This window comes from Euleptes europaea, chromosome 2 (genome assembly GCF_029931775.1).
Source record: "Euleptes europaea isolate rEulEur1 chromosome 2, rEulEur1.hap1, whole genome shotgun sequence".
NCBI lineage: Eukaryota > Metazoa > Chordata > Lepidosauria > Squamata > Sphaerodactylidae > Euleptes > Euleptes europaea.
The window spans coordinates 18333960-18354316 of record NC_079313.1 but is presented as its reverse complement, the minus strand read 5'-3'; the positions used below and the strand labels follow the sequence as shown (position 1 = coordinate 18354316).

Below are 20357 nucleotides of genomic sequence, written 5' to 3'. Positions count from 1 at the left end.
CCAGAACTACATGCCTTGTCCAGATTATGGCAGCCTGAGATCTCCTCTTCCATATTTTGAAAAAATGCCAAGTTTCTCACGATTGGGCACAACCACCTAGAAACACATCAGCGATGCCAAGAGGAGGTTTGCAAATCTGACTGTGACACAGTGGGCATCTCAGCGCCTTGCACACACTCTCCATCCCTTGGCCCCTCGCAAAGTTTACCCCCCCATCTCACCAGTTTTCCTGTCTTTTTTGATCCAACCTAAAAAAAAAAAAATTCAAAATGATTCCAAGCATTTCCCCAAAACCTTTTTAAAGACGTGAATACCGGAACGATAATAAATTATGCGCGGGAAGCATACTACCCAAATGCACTGCTTTCGCATTACTTTATTCTAAGCCCCAAATACACACTTCCTTGGTGCAAAATGTACTCACAGGCCTAATTATGATAATGGTGGGCGGGGGGGGGGGGAGACGAAGACGGGGGAAACTGAGGAACAGCAGCTGCGAGAAGCGGCAGAAGACAGGTCAGGGAGCTTGACGCAAGGCACAGAAGCATGGCAAGGAGCAGATCGGCTAGTATTCTCCTGGTCCTCTTGGCAACAGGAGAAAAGGGGGCGGGGCACATCGTGGACACACCTTGTGGAACCAGGACTGCATTTACCCAGCCTGTAACAGAGAACACCCTGGAGGCAAATTAGAAAAGTTCGAGATTTCAGAGGAACAGAGATTTGTCCTTATGAGGAAGAGGTGGAGGAGTGGTGCCAATTGGTCAGGGGGAGGGCTTAGGCGGCTCTTGCACAGAGGTAGTGAGAACACCAGAGAAACTGAAGGAGGCAGGTGCCCGGCAGACGGAAGCGACGTAAAGACGGGATCCTCAAAAAAAAAAAAAAAAAAAAAAAGGAAAGCAAAAAACCCACAACATTTATGAAAATGAACCAATACTTTTGAGAAGAGTTTGTTTCGTTTTGTTTCGGTGGTGGTGGTGGTGAAAGGTGGCTTCTACCCAGAAAAGAAAGGGAAGAGAGTATAAAGAAGAGTCCAGATTGGCTGAAAAAAAAGCATCCCAACAGAGAGAAGGAGGCTCTTGTGTTCGCCAACCGGTTCTGGATCCAGCCCGATGGCTTCAACAGTAGGAGAGAAAACCCCTTCCCCTCTCGGCCCCCAACCTCTGCCTGGCTGCAGGATTGGGGGGAAGAAAGGAATGCTGCCTTGCTGGGAGATCAGTTGGAGGTATCAGAGTGAACGCTGCCAGGGCCTTCTGTGGGGGAAGTCACTGACGAAGGAGTCGTAGCATCTTGCCAACCTCCATTAGCCTAGGGGGGAACGAAAGAGAAATGTGTCAGTCACGTTCACAATGAGGGGCTTGAGCCCCAAAGGATTCCCAGCAGGGGTTCTTCCTCACCCACTTGCTTGTGATGCCTGTGCTAGCAGAGTTATAATTAGAGGCACATTCAAAAGTGGGAATGAAGGAGCACCTTTGGAGGCTGATTTTAATACAACATAGGTCATTTATGCATGGGTTCACGTTCACCCCCCATCTGTCTCGGCTGTACCTTGGAGTTTTCCCTCCATTAGAGATGACCTCGCTGCCAGCCCTCACAATTGCTAGTTGATGTATACATACACACCATGAGGGAATGAACCACCCTAATTAGATATAATTTACTATCATACATGTTTCTGTATGAGCATGGAAATCATGGAACAAGATCCATGAGCCTAACAATAGTCCAGTGGTTTCAATCTAGAGGCTAAATTCAAGGCCAATGTTTTTAATTTGTATTTTAAGCACACTGTAAAATAAACTGATTTATTTTAATTCATTTTTAACATTCTTCCTGCTCAACCTTCATGGTACATATAGACATATACATTTTCATGATTTTATTTTGTTTAAATGAAAATAATTTTGGAAACAATTACACTATAATTTGTTTTATGATAACACACTATTAAAAAGTCCAGCATTTTCAGGGTTATAAAGTGTAGCTTAATATCCAAACATGCTAGTAGTCCTAACTATTGGGACCCTGTGAGATAGTTTCTGTCCAAATATACTTTCTTTTGTTTGCTACAGAATTTATTTTTTAGCTCCAGCTTTTATTTTTTCTGCCTCTCAGATAGCAAAAATTAAAGATAAGTGTGCTATGGTGGCATAGGGTGCAGCAGTTTGCAACTCTTTCTCAAGTACAGGGTGTACCTGCAATTTTCTTACAGAAAATGAAGACATTTATACTTTTAAATTCCATAACTATGCCAAATAGTATAATGTTATATGCTAGCCAAGTTATAAATATGTATTTTATGTTCTTAAATCAGTAAAAAGTAATTCAGGTTTGATAAGAAACTAACAGCGCATTCCTGAAATGCGCTGGCGGCACTTACCAAAGTCCTTAGAAGGCCGACAAAGGCCTCAGCTGGTACTGGGCCCAGCCGCCGCCACCTCCCATGGCCTCTGGCTGCCGGCACAGGCTGCGGCGGCGAGCCGGGAGGCGTTCCAGTGCCCCGGGAGGCGTTCCCAGGGTGTTCCGGCACCGGCCAGGGGGCAGGGCTGATGTTAGTTGGGCTCCTGAGCCATTCGGCTCTGGAACGCCCCCTTTTTTTGTTGAGATACGCCAGCTTTTTGCTGGCGTATCTCCTGTTTTTTGCGCCGGGTAGAGGTTTCGGCAGTGCCAAAACCTCCTTAGGAGGCAGCATGGTTGCTGTATCATGTGCCTTTGAATCATCCCCTGTGACTGTGGCTTAAAGTAACATATCAGGATCAAATAATGGCTTCAGAAAGCAAACAAGTTAAAGGTCCATCAGTATTATAAAAATGAACTCAGTTGGAAAAGAAGACAGATGCTGTATCATGCCTGTCTTTCCCCCCCCCCCCCCAGCATTGGGGAGAATGGGGAGCATTTCTGATTTGAAACACAAGGAAAGGAAGAGCAAACGCCCTCCTTCCCCGGCTCCAAGAGCCAGACCAGAACACACTTTTTGGTCCTAAATGTCCTCCGTACACAGTTCCTCAGAGATCAAGTATTCCCACACTAAGGCCATTTGTGTGTGTGTGTGTGTGTAAAGTGCCGTCAAATCGCAGCAGACTTTTTGGGGTTTCCATGGCAAGAGACTAACAGAGGTGGTTTGCCAGTGCCTTCCTCTGCACAGCAACCCTGGTATTCCTTGGTGGTCTCCCATCCAAATACTAACCAGGGCTGACCCTGCTTAGCTTCTGAGATCTGATGAGATCAGGCTAGCCTGGGCCATCCAGGTCAGGGCAAGGCCATTTATGCAGGGTCAATTTTGATGCTTGCTCAAAGCTTTTTTAAAAAATGCGACCTTTAAAATGCCTATTCACAGTCCCGATGCAAAAGGAGAAATTCCACTCCCACCCCACACTCCTGCTCCTTCTCTCCTTTGTTTGCATAGCCATTGGCAATGGTCGTTTGCATAGCTAAGCCGCGTTTGTGATTTTTTCATGGTTCCTTCAGTAAATGCTTCGGTGCGGGGGCCGAGCAAATACAAAAGGTCGCGTTAAAGGGACTCTTAAGAAATGCGAAGCAGGTATGTGCCGGCTTCGCAGACACTTCCTAAATGACGGTTCAGCGTGAAAAGCTCAAAAAAAAATGTGGGGCACTTCAGCATGGAACCTGCTGCTAATTACCAAGCACAAATGGCCTATGTTTTACACTGCCCATACATACAGCCCAGACAGGGCAGCAGACAATATTGTTTGCAAGGTACCTCTGCGACATGAGCCCCCCCCCCCGCGCACACAGACACTGCTTCGCACACGCTCCTCGTTTTACCGCCTCCTCCAGAAGATGCTCTTCCGAGCTCTCCTGCTCTTCCACGTTCCTGACCACTGCAAGAGGCGGCAATTACCGCAGATTATCAGTCCCAACAATGACAAGCCGTGTAAAGAGAGACACTGAGCCAACTCCGCCGCCCGGAGACTGGCATATTCAAGTACACTCAGGACATTAATAGCAATTTACGTGCCATCACTGAGGGAAAGCCACAATGGCCCTGTTGGCAGCCTCTTATTTTGAAGCCTGTTATTTGTGGGACTTACAAGCTATAATCACAACAGAAACTTTCAAAACCCTTATCTTCCGTGACACACCAAATCTATTTCAGAACTGTAATTGCTATGTCACCGGAGAGTTTGGTGCTTAATGCACTCAAATGACATTTCGTGTTTGCAGGGGCATTACAGGGAGCAGAAAATGGGGAGGGCGGGTAAATGGGGTGGGGGGAGGGAGTGAAGGGGTTTCTTCAGAACAGCTTCTATTGTGCACTCAACTTATTTTTAGAAGGGGCTTTATTGCAGGCACCCAATTAAATGAGAAAGAGGAGGGGGATGAGTGGATCTTTTATACAACATAGACATCTTTACTCTCTGCCTCTTCTTCCATAGATACTTAGGGAATCTAGGAAGCCTCCACTTTTTTCATGCTTGGTAATCTCCATTTATGTTGAGATCAAGTATGGTCACCCTATATCAAGCTGCCTTACATTGAATCAGGCCATTGGTCTACTAAATTCAAATCTATGGTGAGACCACACTTGGAATACTGTGCACAGTTCTGGTCACCCCACCTAAAAAAGGATATTGCAGAGCTTGAGAAGGTGCAGAAAAGAGCAACTAAATGATCAGAGGACTAGAGCAACTGCCCTATGAGGAATGGTTAAAATGCTTAGGGCTGTTTAGCCTGGAAAGAAGGCAGTTAAGGGGAGACATGACAGAGGTCTGTAAAATTATGCATGGTTTGGAGAGAGTGGACAGGGAGAAGCTTTTCTCCCTCTCTCATAATACTAGAAAGCGGAGGGTGCTGAAGCTGGAGGGTGAGAGATTCAAAACTGATAAAAGGAAATACTCAGACTGGCAGGGTTTCAAGCACAGGTCTTTCACATCACCTACTGCCTGCTCCTATTAAGTGGAGATGCTGGGGATTGAACCTGGGACCTTCTCATGCCAAGCAGAGGCTCTTCCACTCTTCCACTGAGCCACAGTTCAGTGGCCCGGGGAAGATGCTGGTTTCAAGTGGCTGAATGTCACCTTGAAGCTTCCCTTACTGTGAGAAGAAAAAACTTCCTGAATCCTTAAAATTAGGTCTATCTTCAATAAACAGAGAAGCAGTAGGATACCACGTTGCTTCAAGTCCATATTGTGAAAAACAGACGCCAGAGCAGAATTCCTCTGACGAATCCTGGCGATGTAGGATTCAATACTGCCTTTTTTGGTAACTAAAGGTTGAGGGGTGCAGCGGTCAGAGATCAGATCTGATGGGTGATAGAAGCACATGTGGAAATGAGAACATGCCGGTGAGCAAACTCATTCCAGAGGCTGCTACTAGTCATAAGAGCTGGAAAGTGTTCTCTTGAAAAATGAACTTGACAAGAGATTCAAAGTCCATACAATCCTTGAGTGAGGCAAACTAGATGGGGAAAAGCAGGCTCTTCTCATCAGTGATTGTGTCAGGAGGCTTCTTCTCTGTCACAAACTCAACATTTGCGTCCTGACTGGAAAGGTCATGGACAAAGCTTCTTTGGGCTGTCTTGTGTTTCTTTCTTCTTCTTTTTTTTGGAAGATTATCTGTTATTGTGAAATAGATAGTGGGTTAAAGAGCACCAGGAAGAACACTGAAAGAGAGATGGCTGTGAGAACCATCACCCTTGGCTGACCTCTGAGAGGAAAGGATCCCAAGGACATTGGAAGTCTGAGTAGATTTGGAGGCTTGAGGATGTTGTATTGGTGATGGAAAGTACCATTAAGTTACAGCCAATGTATGGCAACCCTGTAGGGTGTTCAAGGCAAGAGATGAACAGAGGTTGTTTTCCACTGCCTGCATCTGCATGGCAACCCTGAATTTCCTTGGTGGTCTCTATCCAAGCAGTAACCAGGGTCACCCCTGCTTAGATTCCAAGATCTGATGAGATCGGTCTAGCCTGGGCCATCCATAAGTGGTTGTGGCCACTGTGTGAACAGACTGCTGGACTTGATGGGCCTTGGCTGATCCAGGGTGACTTTTTTAATGTTCTTATGACCCTGCTTAGCTTCCAAGATCTGATGAGATCAGGTTAGCCTGGGCCATCCGGGTCAGGGCAATGGTTTATTAGATCTTGAGTATTAGTTGGCAGATGATCCTGGAGCTGACTCTGAAACCCCTGAGGCTATGCATTCAGAACCAGGAGTTCTGGAAGCCAAGGTCCTCAAAAGACAAGATGAAGCTTTAAGGAAGTGAAGTTGCAGACACCAGATTTTATAACTGCATTAGTTTTTTGAAGCCAAAGGTGCAACCGAAGCATCCGAGATGGAAGGTGGAATTCTTACAAGGTTTGCTATGGAAACAAACAGAGAGGCAGAATGGAAGAGTCTGTCACCCAAATGAATATAAATGTAAAATAAATAAAAATAAAGCTGCCATTTACTTAGTCAGACCACGGAGCCACATGGCCTAGTACTGTCTATTCCTGTACTTTTGGACTTTTAAAAACAAGTAGTGAGTGCCACAACATGGACTAGGGATAGGGTTGCCAATCTCCAGGTACCAGCTAGAGATCTCCTGCTATTACCACTGATCTCCAGCCGACAGAGATCAGTTCACCTGGAGAAAATGGCTGCTTTGGCAACTGGACTGTATGGCATTAAGTCCCCCCTCCCCAAATCCTGCCCCCCTCAGGCTCCGCCCCCCAAAATCTCCAGGTATTTCCCAAGCCAGAGCTGGAAACCCTAGCTAGGGACCAATCACAAAATGTTGAGAGGGCCCAAGCCAAGCATTCTCCTATGATGGAGGCAGCTGTTTCTGAAAGGGTGCTCTCTCCAAACACAAAAATGGGCTCTTCTGAAACACCTTCTGTTTAATGAGATGTAGGAAGTGGCCTGATACTTTGGTAAAGAAGGAAGTCATCACCAGGGAACAAACCAGCAAGTGTCTTGTTGTGAACCACTGGTCTACTCTGACCACCAGCAGCTCTCTAAGATTTGGGCAGGGGTCTTTCCCAAGGGGGTCTACAAAGGACCCAGAACAACTTAAAGCACTTCCCCCAAATGCGAACTCCTCTGACTTCAATCTAACAACTAAATGGTTTGGAGGGGGCCAGAGGAAATGAAAATAACAAACAGACATAAAGTCTTTGGTTCTTGTAGGTTATCCGGGCTGTGTAACCGTGGTCTTGGTATTTTCTTTCCTGACGTTTCGCCAGCAGCTGTGGCAGGCATCTTCAGAGGAGTAATACTGAAAGACAGTGTCTAAATAGACATAAAGTCTATTTAACAGCAAAAATCCAAACATCTGGAGCACTGCATAACAAATCCCACACACATCAAAAGGACAGTAATTTCTGCAGGAAGCCACCTGCTAAATGAATGCTCATAGATCTATAAAAATCAATCTCATCATAGCTTTAAGTTAACACAGCAATGTCTTAAGTAAGATGAAATACAGTTTTGGACTCACAACTGTCTAAGACTGTGTTAGATGTAACGCTTCCTGTCTCAAAGCAGCAATATGTCCCCAACCACAAGTTTAGATACTTTTTTCCAGCAAAGAGAACTGATCCCCTAAATGCTTCAGAAAGGAGCTGGGACTGCAAACCCCATTCACTTTAGCGAGGCTATGCCAGCGAAAAAGCTGGTGTGGCAACACTGTGGGGTGAAGGGGCATTCCTGGGGTGAAAGGGGGTTAGTAAGCTGGTGAAAGGGACCTCTGCCCCCAGGAACGCCCCGGGAATGCCTGCCAGGATGCTGGCGCGGGGAGAGACACTGGGGAAACGCTGTGCTGCCACCACAGTCCAGCGGGGCCGGCGCAAGTCATCCAGCGTCTGTGCCAGTTTGCACGGCACAAATGCCAGTGTAGGAAACATGCCAGCTCCTATGGGCATTCGCCCCCCACCCCAGGCAGGATTGCATGGTCAATGCAGAGCTCCACTGGTAATTTATATTATCTATTGAGGATCATTATATAGTCTTAATATGTGAAGCCCTAAATGGTCTGGGACTGTCCTACCTGTATCTGTATTTATTGTATTTTTAAATGTTGTAAACTGCCCTATGGGGAGAGGGTGTGGGGTATAAATTAAATTAATAAATAAAAATAAATATGGGGCTGGGGGGAGGTCATTGATCACTGAGTATATCATCTATCATGTCTTTTCTGGTCTTCCTTTGCAAAACCTGTAAGGAAATCGCTCTTAGAAACTTGTTCCATGGCTGACTCTGCTCTGTGTTAGGAAGAGGTTCCCGACCTCTAATTTAAAGGCACCTTGCTGCAGTTTAAATTAATTGTTTCTTGTGGGGTGAAGGACAGCTTGCCCTCTTTCCTAATGCCCCCCCCTGCCTTTCTCCTAGCCATTCTTTTTCAAATCAGACCCTCCTTCTCTCTTCCAGAATAACCTGGCTATAATGGTGTGAAGGCAAAAGCCAATTACATTGTGTCCTTCTCAATATTGCTGCCGATTCCCATTTTGCAGATTCCCTTTTCTTAATTAGCCGGCGTCGGCTCTGCACCTGGTGTGCAGTGTGGCAAATTCAGGATCTGTTCTGGCTTCTGCGCATCTCTCCCGTCTGTGCCTTCTTCCTTTAGCAGCAAATCCTCTTGCGCTGCAGCTTAACCCTGAATACTACTATTTTTACATGTGTGTCTATGTATTCAGATGCAGGGAGCTGAGCTTCATCCGAGGGAAAGGAGGAGAGGCAGGTGGGGTAAGGAAGGGTTAATGGGTACCAAAGTCTCATCCCTTATCACAATCAGCCTCCGATTCATTTACTGCTCAGTATTAAAGAGCCAGGAATGGAAATGAATTCGGCTACCGGAGATTAATGTGGAGTGAAGGGCTCTTTCACGTGGCATTTTTCGAGCCCAGTTTTCGCAAGGGGTTTATATAATCAGACATAATTGCCGGCACATGTTCAGTTGCATTTACTTCAGTGTGCTTCGCTGTCTCTGCCTGCTGACGTCAGGACTGGGTGCTAAATGTGGGAGCTCAGATGCCTGTACTGAATTCAGACAAAGTCCCCTCGGAAAACCAACAACAAAGGCCCACAGCCAAGTTCTGTGACCTGCCCACCCTTCTTTTTCATTCAACTGGGGCTTCCCAAGTAGTCTCTTCTCGTGATGGAAAACCCTCAAATAATGAAGCTTCCTCTTGTTTTAGAAAAAAGAACCCATGTGTATTATGAGATGTTGTACCAATACAGCCACTGCCGAATTTTCGCTATGGTACTGGGGTTGGAGATTAAGCCCTCTGTGCTCAATTGCCCCACTGAAGAAGAAGGAGAGTTGGTTTTTATATGCCAACTTTCTCTACCACTTAAGGAAGAATCAAACTGGCTTACAATTGCCTTCCCCTCCCCACGACAGACACCCTGTGAGGTAGGTGGGGCTGAGAGAGCTCAAAGAGAGCTGTGACTAGCCCAAGGTCACCCAGCTGGCTTCATGTGGCGGAGTGGGGAAAACAACCTGGTTCACCAGATTAGCGTCCGCCGCTCATGTGGAGGAGTGGGGAATCAAACCCGGTTCTCCAGATCAGAGTCCACCATTCTTAACCACTACACCACGCTGGCTTTAGTATTGCCTTCCCCAGTTTTTTTTTTTTGTTTGTTTAGATACTTATCTAAACATAAGAGGCAGAGATGGATAGATTTCCCAAAGAGAGCCAGCATGATGTAGTGGTTAAGAGCGGTGGTTTGGAGAGGTGGAGTCTGATCTGGAGAAACGGATTTAATCCCCCACTCCTCCATATGAGTGGTGGACACTGATCTGGTGAACTGGATTTGTTTCCCCACTCTTACACACGAAACCAGCTGGGTGACCTTGGGCTAGTCACACTCTCTCAGCCCACCTACCTCACAGGGTGTCTGTTGTGGGAAGGGGAAGGGGACTGTAAGCCGGTTTGATTCTTCCTTAAGTGGTAGAGAAAATCGGCATATAAAAACCAACTCTTCTTCTTCAATCTGGAAACCAAAAGAGGTATGTGCATATGTTACTCCATTATTTCCACCTTGGTGCTTGTTCCCATATTTTGTATCCAAACCCTGCCCTTAATCAGAAAGCCTTTACTCACTGGTGGTAGCCAAGACACTGGTGCGGAAACCAGGATCCTCTGCCTAAGAAACTCCATGTCACATGGTTTTGTTTTTGAGCCATAATGATGCAGAAAGCTTTCTGGTGCACTGTCAATTCATTCTGTCAATGCATTCAACCTACATCCGTGGAGAGCAGCCATATTGGCTATTCAGGTACCATGTGCCTGCATCAGCTCTGTTTTGTGTAATTTTCAATCAAGTGAAGCATGTTGAAGGGAGGAGAACCCTCCCTAACCCAACACTTCATCCAGCCCAGCTCACGTCTTGTATCAGAGCAGGGATGGGAGAAAAGGGCCCAAAATGAAAAAGCATAGGGAAGTAAGAAGCGTTCAGCTCTTTCCCCTAATCTGTGCCACCACATGTTGAAATGAGACCTCGCCATCTCCTGCTTTAGAAGTGAACAACCCTCATGGTTGATGTCGTCATTGCCAGACATTTACGCAGTCTACCACAGTCTGCATAACACACCCTATGGATCTTAAGCAACCCGCCTTGCTCATCATGGCCCACCGTCAACGCAAAATTCCCAAGCTTTTCACATGAACAAGTCTTGGCCAACCCACTGAAGTGTAAGCTCGGAATTCGCCTGGGTCATCTGAACATTACGCTTTCGCTGGCTACAATTTTTGCATTACAACAGCAACAAAAAAGGGAAGTGAGTGAGCGAGACATGATCTTAGCCAGCAGTTCTAATGCTTTCCTTCACATCGCATCTCATCCTTGGTACTTTCGTTTCAAATTGACACGAGCTCCCAGAGAATGCCTGGCGCCATGCATTCCCCACTGAGAAAAGTCTTGCTTTGCTCAGCACTCTGGTGAGCAACGTGGGCCATGAACATCTTGAAGGTTATCGTTGGAGTAGGTGGGAGGGAAGCCTCTCATGTCTGCACAAACCCTCCATTCGCCCCAAATGGCACCCCTTATGCCCAAGTTATGTACGCAAGGGAAGCCGGGGGATTCAAGCCAAGGTTTTGTGCTTTCAGGTTGACCCCTGACTGGCAGGGGTCTCCCTCTGACCTCTACAGAGGCCAAGAGAAGCCCCTGATACTGTGAGTGGCAGCCTCCTTTTCCAGGCTGCCCTCTTGTCCCAGCGTGCTGTCACCGCTGCTGAGATGGCGGATGATTGATCTGAGAAATGAAGTTGGATTGCTGTCCCGAATCTACACTCGGTTCTCCTTGTGTCTGTCTGATCGATTTTGCTCTGTACGACACAGCTTGTCGCTACGAATTTTCATGCTAGTCAGGAGCCGCCAGCGCAACTTAGAACAAGGAGAAGATGTTCCCTCCCTCCCTCCACCCCACCCCCTTTTGTTGTGTTTATATAATAATAAATGATGATAATAATGATAAACAACAACAACAATAAATGATAGAACAACAACAATCACCACCACCACCACCTTGTGTCGGGCTTCTGACCCTGGTTGGAGAGGGAGACAGGGCCCACAATGTTTTTAGCTGGCACACACAGTGGCAATAGGAGCTCCAGAGACTGGCCTTCCTGTTGGAGCCATCAAGGGTCCTTGCGGTGACATCCCCGACTGCTCCTGCACTAGGTGTCACCTGTTTAGCAGCTCCTCTCAGCAGAACGCAAGTGGCCGCAGGTGCCTTGCGAATGCTGATCGGGTCTGACAGCCCTAGACGCCAGCTGCCTGCACAAGGCCTGTCCAGTCGCCACTTTTCCCCCCTTTCCTTTTGCAGATAGAACTCTGCCGTTGGCGTGACCGATACCGAAGCAATAAACTAGGTGACCGTAAAGCTAAGACAAGTCGTACTAAGTGGCATTCTGAGCCCTATGGCTTTGAAATAATTGGGGGGCGGGGGAGAGAGAGAAAGAGAAGGGGAAAAAAGGAAGCCTATTTTTCTTACACTGATGCCCTGCGGACTATACATCTGACTCGCTGCGAGCCCATCACTGTATCCTCCTGTCTGGCTGATAACATGGCGAAGGGTATCCACCTAAACAGACCAAAAATGACAACAAAGAGAGAATTAGTAGAAACACAGAGATTAAAATGCAAGGCTTGTCTTTGTTTTTGCACATTCAAGTCTAACAATATGCTCACAGTCAGGATCTCCTAATGTTTACCCGTAAGAGGACCCCCAAAAAGAGAGAAAAGTTTCCTCTTCCCACTTTCATTATCCTACCCGCTACCCCAAACTCCGATATTAGCTTTTCCACATTGGATTCTTAGTATTGCAATGGAAGGTTGGAAGAAAAATACATAGGGGAAGGGGCAGGTAAGTTGACTGGAGATATTTTGGTTGTGTTTTGCAATTCTATTTGGGGACAAGAAATCTACACTTTAGTGTGTTACCCCTATTTCCATTCATCAGTGGTTCAACCCAAGGCTTCTCAATGCCACCTGAAACTGAAGAGTCTTGACAAGGCAGGTGAATATGAGAGTGCTGACACCCTGAGTCTCAAGGTCCCTCATCTTTCTTGACCATTGTAAGCTACCTGACATCTTGTGCAAACTCTTCTCTGTCTTCAGATACCAATGGAACTTGGCTTGGCTTTCAGGACACTTTGTTGAGAAATGGAAATGCTTGCATGGTTGTCAGTATGGCTCAGACTTCCAATGGAATGAAGGCAGAAATAGGGGAAGGCTCCAGAAGAAGTCTACGAGGCTAGAATAGCAGAACCTGCAGTTGAACCCTTTTCATTGAGGAGAACAAGTTCATGCTACTGAGATAATTTCCCCGCACTCTTCCCTACCAAGCTAGATTCTGGCACAGGGTGGTTGTATAGTTCTGGTTTGAAATGGGGCAAAGGAGGATGAGAGAACTTCTGTAGTTCAGCACCTCTGTCTCATGAGACTTCAGCAGAAGATGATGACGCGGAAGTTGAAAAATAAGCTTTCATACAAATACTTCGTCCCTTCTTCCAGAATACCCATTAAGCAAATCAAGCTTTGGATGGTAGGTATTCTTTCCATTCAAACTTCAAAATCCCCATTCTTCCTAGTGTAACTGATCAAGCCAGAGCCAAATGCATTCACAAAGTGTGGACAATTTTTTTTGATTGAAATATTTTGGTTTTTTGGGGGGGTTGGCTGTTAACATTAAAAGTAGGATACTAAGTTTTAATTCCTCTCTTGGGACAGGAATGGGGAAAGCCAATAGGACCATCAAAGGCTCTTCGGTCTAACACTGATGCACTCACGGGCAGCATATCCGGTGGATCCCTACCTGTGACTGCACGTTGGCTCCAACCTGGGCCCCTTGGTAAGACTCCCCATTGAGTGACTGCACGCTCATGAACAAATCTCCAGAGTTTGACATGCTAAAAGAACTGGAAGAACCTGGAAAGGAAAGAGTGAGGCACCTGAATCATAGAGAGGAAGAGGGATTGAAACCACACGCCGGTCAGCCAAGAAGAAGGAACGACATGCAAAGAAAAACCCCAGACAGGAAACAAGAACAGTCAGGTTAGTAGCACGGAGGATAGAGCAAGCAAAAAAAAAAAAAACCTAAAAAACAAATAGAGAGAGGATGCACTGTAACAGCTGTAACTATTACATCTCTAAAAAGCAAAATTTGTCCTTCCAGCAGAATGGAGCCTTTCAGAACTCACTGGTAGGTGGTGCTATTATATAGGAACCCTCCTCAATTCATCGGGGCCCATATTTTCTATTTTGGGGTTAGAAGGTAATTCTATCACGGTAGAGAGTATTTGAATTCCTTTGCAACCTTTGACATTGTTCAGCTGCAGTGTCTAGAAGGCAGATTATTTTAGGAAGCCTTCTTAGAATATACGACTCCTCTAAGTACTGATGACATAAAAAGAAGTCGGTGGTGTGTGCCATGCATGAGAGGTACAGATGACAGCCCCACAATGAATCCATCGTAACCAGTCTGGCAGAGTATCAAAAAGTGGCATGGTGACAAATGATGGCGACTGGCAGCCCCAGGCATCCAGATACACACACAATGTGTCATCTGTTGGCCAGAGAAGAAAATAGACCAGGACAGTATGTTAGGGCTGTCCTGACCTGATCGATGGCATCTTGGTATCAATGGTTATCTCTGAAAGTACATAGCGAGGCCAGGAATTAATTACAATCATCACGTGGGACTGAAAAATGTTATTCCAAACCTAAGCCCTTTTCCAGCTTCCCCCCCCCCCTGCATACCATCCCTCCCAGAGCATACCTCATCCTACAGGGGAAAACAAACAAACAAACAAACCCAACAACCTGGCTGGAATGCATGAGATAAGATTGGAAGGGATTATTCTGCAACTCTCGTGCAATTCATCATGTTAAGTGTGAGAAAGCTCAACGTGCAAGGTTTAGTTCCAAGCATGATGTTAGGCTTGAAGGGAGAGACTTCAGGGACCCAGGTCAGCTCCACGGCAGACTTGTAACATCAAACTGTGTCCCCCTGGAAGATATGCAGCTATGGTGGCTCTAACTGCCCCCCTCCCAATGATGCTCGTAATTGAGAATTTTCAGTTGCACTTTGACTTTGCAAACAAACCTTTGTTCCTAAAGCGAAGTAGGGGGGCTTATTTGAAGAGTATGAACACATGTGGTAAGGAAGCAAAGTTCTGAGAGGTTCTTTGTAAACATCTGTCCTGACCAATTCTCACACAACCTTTCTTGCCCCTCACTACAGGCCTCCTGAAGGTACAATAATCTACAGGGGCAGAAAGGTTTTTCAAAAGGCGAAAACGCGTGGTCACTTTAGCCTCCTTTATTCCCTATTTCAGCCAGGATTCAGCCAGGATCGAACACGTTTGGCTGAATCCTAGCTGAAACAGGGAATAAAGGAGGCTAAAGCGACCGTGCGCTTTTTGCCCAAAGTCTCCTGTAGCTATCTGAACGATTCCCGCTGACTTACAGTGCATTCCTAAGGAGAGTTACTCCAGTCTAAGCCCATTCGTTTCAATGGGCTTAGACTGGAGTAACTCTCCTTAGGAATGCACTGTTAAGTGGTCTTAGAATAAATTGCTAAGAATCAATTTGACAACAACAAAATGCACTACGGTCACAGTTGATGGAGAAATTATCACAGTTTTACAACGAACAATCCAAACAGTCTACTGGGAATCATGTGGATCACTTTCCCCCATTCCTATACTGTGCTGTGTACACTTACCAATTTTTTGAATGCAAAATAAACAATGTCATGATTACATCAATACTTTGCCTTATTCAGCACCTGAGATTTACTTAATTACTTAAGACTCACAAGAATGCCCTCTGAGTGAAGGAAGTATGGTTTTCTCCCTTTAACAGATGGCCTCAATAAATGAGTTGGATTTCCAAGGTCATGCAACAAGCCAACGATATCACCAAGAGAAGGCCACTGGAATTCTGCGTGCCTCCCTGCATTTGTTTTACTTCATTTAAACCATGCCTTTCTCCTCAATGGGGATTCACAGTGGCCTACATCATTTCCCCTTCTCTATTTTATCCTCACAAGAACCCTGTGGGGTAGGGTAGGTGGAGAATGTGTGACTGGCCCAAGGTCACCCAGCGAGCTTCCATGGCACAGCCGATATTCAAACTTGGGTCTTCTGACTCCTAGTCTGATGCTCTAACCACTACACCATGCTCTAACCACTCTCAGCCTCATCTATCTCACAAGGTTGCTGTGGGGAGGGGAAGGGAGGGTGATTGTAAGCTGGAGACTCCTTTCAGTAGAGAAAAGCAGGGTATAAAAACCAACTCTTCTTCTTCTCATCGTTTTTTAACTGGAGATGCTGGGGACTGAACCTGAAACAATCTGCAAGCAAAGCAGGTGATCCACTGAGCCATCAGCTCCGTGGATTCAAAACCTGGCCTCCCCAACCTAATCTGACACATTTACTACAATACCACACTGGTTCCAAAAAGACAGATCACCCACTTTAAAGATGTTGCAGTGAAAGTTAACTATCCAGACTGATTTAGCAATCATGACGCATCATTCTTTATTACACCAGTATCTTGGAAACTATTAAGGGTGTGAGCTATGCCATTTACAAGATATACATTGCAACTGAGATAACAGGTACAACCGATCAGAAGAGTCCCCTGTTGAGAACTGATGAATGGGAGATTAACAGATCCTATTCATTTCTATATGGCATGCACAAGAAACTTCCCTGTGGATTGCTACCGGGGTGTTCTAAAAACGTATGTAAATGTCTGAGTGGAAGCTCAGCATTGCTGCTATAGATGTGAAGATAAATATGCGCATACCAATGATACGCGCATTGTACAGATGCATTTTATGTCAGAGCAGTAATTACCGAGACGGCCCTTTGCATCGTCTGTGGTGCTGCTTCAGCATTTTTGGCATCAATGCACACTTTTGGGGAGGGACGGGAATACAAGAAACAGCCCCATTGCACAGTGTGGGGGAAGAAGGAGTAAGACCAAACATAAAGTCACAAACTCCAGCACAGTTCAAGGCACCTTTGTGTTGCAAAAATATTAACAATACTTCTGTGTGCTGGTGGTACCCTTTCCTAGGATTCACAGTTAGGTAACAGTTAGGTCATAGGCCTTTCCTATGGTGGGTCTTTAGAATGGCTTTTGGAATGGCCTGTGGTTGTGGAAGGCACCTTCCTCGCTACCCTCAGGGAAGGCAGATAAGATGGTTCCATTCGAGAGGGCATTTGGTAGAGTGTAAACTGTTCTGGCAGACCTGGCTGAATTTTTTAAACTGTGCATATCGTTTTTTAATCTGCCTTTTTTGCCCTTCAAGTGACAGCTGACTTATGGCGACCTCGCAGAGAAAGGGTGTCGAACTCAATTGTTACGAGGGCTGGATATGACATAAATGTCATTTAGTCGGGCCCGGCCATACCTCACCAGCCCAGTTTGAGGATGTGTGGGGTGGCTGGCTGTCTTGAGTGGCTCATAGGCCGGATAAGAGATCTCAAGGGGCCAGATCCAGCCCTCAGGCCTTATGCTTGACAACTCTGTCGTAGAGTTTTCAAGGCAAGGGACTTTCAGAGGTGGTTTGCCATTGCCTGCTTCCATGTCATGCCCCTGGTATTCCTTGAAGGTCTCTCATGCAAACACTTGTCAGGGTCGAGGCTGAGAGGGTGTGACTGGCCCAAGACAGAAAAGGCAGAAAACCCCTTTATTTCCTCCACTACCAGGTAAAAAAACCAGAATAAAAGTCCCTTGATGGTTTGGAGACTTGCAACAAAGTTTTCTACTGGCCCCAGATACCCCTATATATAAACACGTGGAGAAATATTATTGTTGTTGAAACTTATTTTCCTTCCCTTGAAGTTTCTCAGATGCTTTAAGTATGAACCCTCCAAATTTACCTTGGGATTTGACTTTACGCAAAATCTGGTGAAAGCTTTAACCGTTTTGTACTCCCTTTGTGGGCTTTCTACTTCATGAACACCCTCTTCCTTTTTGCTGTACTGCTCTCCTATACATTCCAGCATCCACCATAATTTCTGCCAGCGATTCTGTCCCTGCATTATTCCGATGCGAAGAGTTGCCCCCTGCAAAAGCTGATGGTCTGTGAGTGTAAAGTGCCATGAAGTCATATTATTCCATAATTTTAGGGATACAGTTCGAGCAATTTAGTTTTTTGGAGTGGCTATTTTCTATCTCCTTGCTGAGCTGACTTTGAGAATACTGTAATGCTCTCTATAGTGGGATGCCCTTGAAGACAATTCGTAAATTGCAGCTGATTGAGAATGCAACAGCACAATTATGATCAGGGGCTAGCTGGTGGGAGTAGATCTCCCGTTATGAAACAGCTACCCTCTCTGCTAATTTGTTTCCAAGTCCAATTCAAGGGGCTGGTTACAACTTTTAAAGCCCTTTATGGACTAGGACCTAGATATCTAAAGGGCCACCTTTTCCCATATGTGCCCATGGGCCAACTAGTCTCAAGCTACAACCTACTGTCAGTTCCTCCATTTAAGGTAGCCTGTCTGGCACCAACCAGAGCCTGCTCCACTGTAGCTCCCATTTTGAGGAATGGGCTTCCTGAGAAGATATGGGGTATAAAACAGCAGGTATTTTTAAAGGAAGGGGGTTATCAGGAGTTTTATTTTGATGGTTTTAAATTTTAATGTTTTAATTGTGACTTGTAAGCTGCCTTGAGACGTGAGGGGAGGTAGGATGCAAATGAAGAAGAGTTGGTTTTTATATGTCGACTTTCTCTACCACTTCAGGAAGAATCAAACCGGCTTACAATCACCTTCCCTTTCCCTCCCCACAACAGACACCCTGTGAGGTAGGTGGGGCTGAGAGAGTGTGACTAGCTCAAGGCCACCCAGCAGGCTTCATGTGTAGGAGTGGGGACACAAATCCAGTTCACCAGATTAGCCTCAGCTGGTCTTTCCAGATCAGACTCCACTGCTCCAAACCACCGCTTTTAACCACTACACCACTCTGGCTCTCACAAACAACTTTATTCCAGTGGTACACAACTCAAATCATTATGTGGGCCATGAATGGATCTTGAATGGTGCTTAGTGGGCCAAACAGTTACATCACCAGGCCCTGCCCCTGTGACATCCCTGTTGCGAAGAAGGGGGAAGTTGGGTGTGCTTCTGCAGTGTTATACAGCTTCCAAGACTCTGCAGTTGTTATAACAAAAAACAGCTCACTGAGGATGCCTGAGAGTGGAAACTTCTCTAGTACACCAGAGAGACTATGTGTCTTTGTTGTAGGGCTGCTAAACTCCAGGTACTAGCAGATCTCCGCTATTACAACTGATCTCCAGCCGACAGAGATCAGTTCACCTGGAGAAAATGGCCGCTTTGGCAATTGGGCTCTATGGCATTGAAGTCCCTCTCCTCCCTAAACCCTCAGGCTCTGCCCCAAAAATCTCCAGGTATTTCCCAACCCCCCGAGCTGGCTACCCTACTTTGTTGTGCTGGAATGGTAGGATACAAGCCAAGCGGCTGGCAGGCTTTTGTGTCTGATCACTGTCCGCGTTTCCCATTTGGAGCTACGCGTAAGGAAAAGTAATATTGGAATTGGTCCTGAATTATTCTGCTGCGACTGGTTTCATAAAATCATTAGGCAAACATGCAGAAGACAGATCTATCCGTGACTGCTATTCATGACAGGCAGAGGATCAGTGAACTCTTTGGCGATACCTCTCTTGGAATCAGAGCAGTATATAGGTAGATGTATCAACAAAAAAGTCATTAAAGATATTACCTATCAGGTTGCAAGATTCTGTGGCATGTGTAATAAGGCAGAAGAAGCTGTCATAATGTCTTTTATGTTAAACAGACCATTTTACCAAGAGTTGTTGTAACTAAATTTTCATTTTACTTTATCAAATACTCGACATTTTTAATTATTTACGATATTTCTTTTTGTGTAAGCTGGTCTTTGACTGTAATAAATAAATGATGATGAAGTCATTAAGAACATTAAGAAATAAGGGCACTATCTAGAAAGGAAATAGGGTTCTAATCTTCATCCCTATGAAAATTTTAGGTACTTTGCTTTGCTTTTCCTTTATACTACACTACATGTAGGATATATTATAAATGTCTTTATTTCATTGTTCTATAATAATCCAATTTTATTGCACTGTCCATTGTGTGCATTATCCTGGTCTTTAATGTATTGTTTTTATAACTCTGTAATCTGTTTTAAATCTTAAACTAGAAAGGTGGACCATGAATGAAACAAGTAAATAAACATTCTGACAAAGTGCAGAGTCCATTTCCCATCACCACCTAGCAACACAGCCCATCTTTGTGTATCTAAGATTAAGGGGTCACAAAGTTTGCAAGTCAGAGAATGTGACTTCCAGATTTATTTTTAGCAATGACTCCATACTGGTCCTGGCTTGAATGGGGTGGACCACAGGTCTGATTCTGCAAGGTAATTCTTGTTTTCTTTTTCTCTGGCCTCTTCACAGCTTGGATTAGAGGAACAAATATTGAAAGAAAGATTATTTCCACAAGGAAACTGTAAAAGAAGAAAGTACTGGCCCTAAATTCTATAAATTCTTTTTAAACAGAATTATATTAACTATAGGATTATCAAATCAGTTCGTTACTGGATTTTTTCCTGGCTTTTGACTGTAGATTAAATAGAAGGGAAATATTTTGATGACTTTTATTTTAACAGAATGGATACATTTACAGCCTCATTAGATCGTCAATGCCTTCTTTTTATCAACATTATCATCTCGTATATACTAAAAGGGAACATTTTTAAAGTCTTGCGTAAGGGGGGAATTCTTATTTAATGACATTAATATCCATCCAGTTAAGTATGCAGCAAGTTAAATAAAGAGACCTAATTCATTCTAACCCTCGCTTAAATTACCAAGAAATTAACAATTTAGTTGTTTTCA

The 20357-nt window shown here is 45.1% G+C and overlaps 1 protein-coding gene across 7 annotated transcripts in view; it reads right to left on the bottom strand.

Annotated features, from left to right (window-relative positions):
* Positions 1-975: 975 nt before the first annotated feature.
* PBX1 (PBX homeobox 1) overlaps positions 976-20357 on the bottom strand; it is a 255177-nt gene continuing 235795 nt past the window's right edge. For 4 of the 7 annotated variants that reach the window (XM_056844312.1, XM_056844314.1, XM_056844313.1 and 1 more), the window contains exons 7-9: positions 13257-13369; positions 11934-12023; positions 976-1305 (exon numbers count right to left, since the gene is read on the bottom strand). In XM_056844312.1, the coding sequence (XP_056700290.1) occupies positions 1213-1305; positions 11934-12023; positions 13257-13369 (296 nt within the window). In that variant the 3' untranslated portion in view covers positions 976-1212. The remainder of the gene's footprint in view (positions 1306-11933; positions 12024-13256; positions 13370-20357) is intronic. The other 3 variants (XM_056844316.1, XM_056844318.1, XM_056844317.1) reach the window with 2 other exon arrangements.